Genomic DNA, 6,336 nt, shown 5'->3' with positions numbered 1-6,336 from the left:
CGATACAGAGACAGACAACACGGTGCATGAGAACAGACTTGGTTTTTAGACACTTTGATGACCAAATAACTAACATTACACTACAGGTAGAAGCATGACTCAGATTTCCACCCCAGTCTTCATTGATGGGGACTGTGGGGAACATGTGGAAAATAGCCATTCCTTCAGAGTCTTAGGTGCTCATCTCTCCTGGTCAGCCAAGACTTTGAGCCCGGTGGAGGAGGAAGCATCCCAGAGACTTCTGGAGGTCAGATGTGGTTTCCTCCTCTCACAAGAAGTGTTTTGGGACGCCAGCAGTCCAACCCCTGAATTGGGATGATATGGATGCAACATGGCTCAGACCATGTGGGTTTTCTGCTCCAAAGTCTCACAGCCAGATGAACTACTTGACTGTCTGACTGACTGAAGCGTTGGTTAATTAGTTGATGGATTGTCTGGTTATTGATGGAATGATTGCTTGCTTGGTCAGTTGATTGATGGACTTCTTGTACTGGTGCTGCAGGTGCGGTTCAGTTCACGTATGATCAGAGGCTAGAGTTTGGTCTGTTCGATCACCCCAACAAAGAAGACGTCGTCAGCGCTCTGAGGAGGATCCCGTACATGAGCGGAGGGACATCAACGGGGTCTGCCATCAGTTACGCCAGCCAGAGTCTGTTCAGGTAAAGGCACCAACATAGCCTCAACCCAACCATCCAATCACATCCGTTTGTTGATTAAAAACTCAATATCCACTTCATCCATTTAAAGAATGTCCCAATGCGTTAAGTTTTCCACCAGAACATCCCTAATAGTAACTGTAGTATAAAGTTCTTGACCTCTCTTGACTCAGGCCATTCCACTGAGCATAAATCACAAGACAGTATTGTTTTAAATAGCAAATATTCTGTACTTTTACTAAGTTTTACTTGACTTTGTTGGCTCTCATTCACCTTTTTAAGGACTCTAAATCTTTCAGATGTTCAACGATGTTATTTGTTTGTGAAACAACATATATTTTTCTGTCACAGACAGGCAGGTCGTGGCCGTAACTTCCTGATCGTCGTGACAGACGGCCAATCATACGATGACGTAAGAGGGCCGGCGATGGCAGCACACAGACAAGGTGAGTCTGAAAAAAAAAAAAGTATTTCAACCACAACACAAGCTGTCTGTTTCTCGTTTGTTATTTAACGTCTTTATTAATTAAATGTTCATTATTGTGTTGTTGTTGGTGGTACTCACCCATCTGTCACCTATTCCCATCCATCACCAGGCATCACCGTCTTCTCAGTGGGCGTGGCCTGGGCGCCCCTAGATGACCTCAGAGCCATGTCCTCGGAGCCAAAGGAGGACCACACCTTTTTCACCCGAGAGTTCACCGGACTCACCGACTTCATCCAGCCGCTGGTCCGAGGGATCTGCAAAGACTTCACCGACAACAACTGAGGGCACACACACACACACACACACACACACACACACACACACGCACATGCACACACACACACGGTTGTCCAACAGTGAGGACCGTCTCCATGTGTAAATAATGAACAATGATCACAATGTGGTCACATTCATGAATTCTCACCTTAGCGGGATCCTTCTTCCCAGTTTACCAATGATTCAAAGCTTTCTGACGATTTTATGAATCCACAATCTGTACACATTGAAATTGCTTTAAAACACATCTTCTCTCTCTCTCTCTCTCTCTCTCTCTCTCTCTCTCTCTCTCTCTCTCTCTCTCTCTCTGTCTTTTTTTTATTTTTGCTTTCAGTTTTTTTGTGCAATTAAAAATGATATTTAAAATGTGCAACTGAAAAGGGAACAGATTGCAGTGACAGAAAAATTGGTGTAAAAAAAATGTCTTAGAAGATTAAGAAAACATGTTAATGTTGTAAAATCGCATCCATGTTTGTAATCATGTATTGTAAAAGGCGTCATTCAGCCTGTGCTGGACTAAATGTGTGTCTGGATGCCTTTGGCAGTCGAAGCGGATGAATGTTCTGGAGTGTTTCTCTCTTTATTCCAGCTAAAATGCTTCCACACTGCTTTTATAGATTTAATTTTCCCTCCATGTCCACAAAATGTCTAAACATGGAAATGTTCCTGATTTTTCATCGAGTTTGACTCTGTGTGATAACACTCACACTCACAGTTCAACCAAGCTTGATGTTACCTGAATAATTCAACAAACATTCATTCTGGTAGCTGAAGTAATCATTTACTTGCCTGGTAAACCAGCCCCGCCCACACCACATTTGGATTATGGAGCTAGGGCTAGAGCTAGAGCTTGCTCCACAATCCAAATGTGGATTGGGCGGGGCTGGTTTACAAGGCTTATCATTTATTTCATTATTGATCACAAAATCTTTTGTTTTTTAAAATCATCTTTAAAAAAAAAATCACATTCAGATCTTTTAATTATTTTCTTATGCATCACAAGTATACAAAATTTTCAGGACATTGGGCTTAAAAAAATCAAAAGGAATGACTTTGCGATGAATTTTCTTGTTTAGCGAATTAAAAAAAAGGAAAGGTTGTGAAAATGATCTGAAAATATATTACATATTAAACAGCTCAAATGAAACAAATCTTGACTGAAAAACATTTTTATGAATGAATGAATTTGTATTTTAATTTGTAAATGTTACAAACAGTTAAAAATATAAGATTGTTTTTATTATAATTATTATTAGCTCATATTTACCTATTTATCTACATACTGAGCTCATTATAAGTGAGAATATACTTGACTGATTTGGAAAACTATTCTGAAAGTAAAGATTTAAAGTTTTAAAAAGTTTTAAAAACAGAGTCTTTATGTTTGTTGCAATAAAAAGTTTTCCTGAAATCGTCAAAGTATTCTTCATTATGAGACATGAGTCTAATGTTTGTTTTTTGTTTGTTTGATTTTAAAAACTGTACTAATGTTGAATTTCTTGTTGTGCCATTATGTTTAAATTCATCGTTCAATAGGATCTTTCTCTCTGACTAAAAATCTTCATGCTGTATTTATCATCAGAGAAATTATTAGCAGAGGCAAAGCTGGGAAAAGTCAAACTGAATGAGCTCCAAACCTCAGCTGTTTTTGCACTTCATAAACAAAATGAAGCTAACAACAGAAGGAATTTTTCTTTCAAACATTATTTTTGTACTTTTTTAATTAATCAGACGCAATCTGTTTAAATAAATTCTAAATTACAGACTTTTTTGTAATTTTGCTCAATGTCATCTTGTATATCTCAATAAATCTCCTTTTTATTATCATATCAAGATTTCTGTAGCTTTCTTCCCATCAATTTCACTCTAAAACAGGGATGTCACACATACAGTTCATGGCACTCAAACGGCAGCCCACTCCGCAGCTTCACACATCAGTTCAGTCTTCTCTGGCTTCTGGGAGAAACAGTTAATGAACAGCAGCAGCGTACTGTCAGTGCACCCCCTCGTTTCCCTCAGAGCCCAGTCGGGGTTACTGGCTGCACAGATCATCAAAATCAGGTGCGTGTTTACAATCCCGCGCCGGGTATGCTCATCAGGAGAAAGATCGTCACCTGGAACCACCAAGAGAGCAGAACATGACGCTGTCGGCTCAACTGGACCGCGCTTCATGTAGTAATGCTGAAAAGAGTATGGATTACACGTTACTAAAAATAGTAACGCCGTTTATTTGAACAGTTATTCCCATCGTTGGACTCGACGATAAAGCCCAATTTGACCTAGGCATGAAAATGAGCATCTATGCAAATTAATTGATGACGTCATTTAGAACGGTCCTTAGTGAGGAGTTGGCAACATTGTATCGTTTTGAATTACGTCATCATCTAATTTGACCCAGATATTCAAATGAGCACCTCTGCAAATTAGATGATGACGTCAATTAGAACTTTCTTTAAAGGAGAGAGACAGAGGTAATAAGACACCTGTAAAACTGAACAAACTCAACCTGAAATGTTCCAGACACATGGCCCAAGTGTAATGAAAGCAAAGACACACTGTGGGAATGCAGGACGACTGGGTAGTAACACAAATTCTAAAATAAACCCTGTCTAAAGAGAGAACACTGGATCCTGGTCTGCTCTTTTTGGGATTACAGGTTCGAAATGAAAGATAAACAAAGTGTGCAGAGTTGTTTATTGACAAGCATTTGCTCTATTTGGGTTTTGGTTTGGAGCAAAGCTTCAGAGGCCTCCAGTAAATAAAGAGTGCATGTTTTTTCAACAGTAATCATACTCAATGAAAGCACAACATTGCCATCTTGTGTTGGTTTAGTTTTTAATCAGACTGAGGTAATAATTTTTAGCCCTGAAACCTTTAGATATAATCTACAAAATGAACTCTCTTCAACTGTTTATACACTGGTAAGCTATGGGGCTTCAATTTATAGCTGATCTGTGTGAAAAGCATTATAAACTGGCTTCTAGTTGGATGAGGGACGGACACATCCGCCTCCTTAAACACAAAAACAAACTGCACATGGTTAGAAAAACTGATGCCTGTAAGTTGGGAATGCCCTAATATTTTTGTTTGATATTCATGTTTGATCAGACAGGATCATGCAGCTGTTTGTTAGATTTAAATATCACACTGTTTTTAGCGTTAGGAAACAGAAATTTCAACAATGAAATGAGGTGTTTTGTTTTCTTCTTGGTTAGTTCCTTCATTCATTCAACATTATATTACTATTTCAGCTTTCCTCTGACGAGGATTGGATTTAAACTGTACTGATGATCACAAAGTATTGATCAGCATTTTCTTTTAGATTGTGGGAAGTTAAATTGTCCTGTTTAGCAGACCAGCTAAGACTTATAAAATGCAGTAAACATTGTAATTTTTTGTGCTGTTCTGATTGGAGCTGTTTATTAACCACTGTAGGCAAACATTAAATTGGCTCTGGAAAGCTCGATTAAGCATAATAAACAAGCAGCTGGATGCACAGCCAGAGGCAGCTGGAATTGTGGCAGGAGATTTCAATCATCTTGATCTGGAAGCAGTGTTGCCAAAATTTCACATAAACATTCACTTTCACACCAGACACAATAACATAGTGGACCAAGTGCACACTGTCATGCACAGGGGTGATAAAGCACCAGCATCCACACACCTTGGTATGTCTGATCACATGCACTAAATATGGTCCCTGGTCATCTGCAGAACAAGATCAACTGTTAAAGTGTCTGCTGTGACGCTACAAGACTCCTTTGGGAGGGTTCAGAGGGGGAGCAGATGCAGAGGAATACATAATTAGTCTTCACTTATCTCCATTTCTGCACTGATACTGTCGTGACAACCAAATCCATCAAAGTGTTTGCAAACAAGAAAGCATGGCTAGAAACCAAGGTTCAAGAACCTGCCTTTGGGTGAGGTGACAGAGCCGATAAGGATCTGAAGAAGCAAATTAAAAAAGGCAATAGGTGGGTACAAGCAGTGCAAAGAGGACCGCTTCAAACTATACACACCCCTGGAGTGTGTGGCAAAGCATCAATACCATTAAAGACCACAAGAGCAACAGCCAGCAGATCAACCATGGCTAAACGCTCCCTGATACCCTCAACCAGCTCTTTCAAGGCTTTGAGATACAAGAAAGCAGAGAGGTGGACCAGCAGGCTGAGGATCATCAGCAGACTCTCATCCTGTCGACAGGTGGAATCCTCAACGAGGATGATCAACATCGAGGCTGCTGGGGCACAAAGAACAGTGGTCCAGACCAGCTTCATCCACATGTAGATTACAGTTCTTCGTCAAGTCCCTGAGACCAAAAGCCAGTGTGGAGTGGGACTGGACTTTTGTTGTGAATGAACACTGACTCTTTTAATATCTGTAGTTTGTCCTAGTTTTAATCAGATATATGAAGTCATGTTGTCATTGCAACACACACACACACACACACACACACACACACACACACACACACACACACACACACACACACACACGCGCAGTCTTGTATTTCTATCCTTGTGGGGACCGTCCATTGACTCCCATTCATGTCTAGCCCCTAACCCTGACCCTTACCCTAACCCTAACCCACACCAGAATAAAGCCTAACCCTAAAGAAATGTTTTTGCACTTTTACTTTTTTCAGTAACAACAACATGGTCAAGAAAACGCTGTCTCTCCTACTTAGGACCGGAAAAAGGTCCCCACAAGGCACGTCGTTCCACGTTTTGCTATCCTTGTGGGGACATTTGGCCCCGACAAGGATAGAAATACAAGAACACACACACACACACACACACACACACACACACACACACACACACACACACACACACTACTGTCTCCAGAAATTTCACTGAGGATAAAGTTATAAAGTGTACAATCAGGGTGAAACCAGCAGGGGGCAATACTGTACAG

At 40.4% G+C, this 6,336-nt stretch overlaps 1 protein-coding gene across 1 annotated transcript in view; it reads left to right on the top strand.

The window, feature by feature from the left end:
- Positions 1-1,649, top strand: part of coch (coagulation factor C homolog, cochlin (Limulus polyphemus)) — an 8,474-nt gene extending 6,825 nt beyond the window's left edge. The window contains exons 11-13 of the mRNA XM_030117535.1: positions 503-659; positions 1,008-1,102; positions 1,253-1,649. Coding sequence (XP_029973395.1) covers positions 503-659; positions 1,008-1,102; positions 1,253-1,425 — 425 coding nt within the window. The 3' untranslated portion in view covers positions 1,426-1,649. The remainder of the gene's footprint in view (positions 1-502; positions 660-1,007; positions 1,103-1,252) is intronic.
- Positions 1,650-6,336: the final 4,687 nt, after the last annotated feature.

Source organism: Salarias fasciatus, chromosome 19 (assembly GCF_902148845.1).
Source record: "Salarias fasciatus chromosome 19, fSalaFa1.1, whole genome shotgun sequence".
In the NCBI taxonomy this organism is placed as follows: domain Eukaryota; kingdom Metazoa; phylum Chordata; class Actinopteri; order Blenniiformes; family Blenniidae; genus Salarias; species Salarias fasciatus.
Note: the sequence above shows the minus strand (reverse complement) of the source record. Positions and strands in the feature narration are given on the sequence as shown.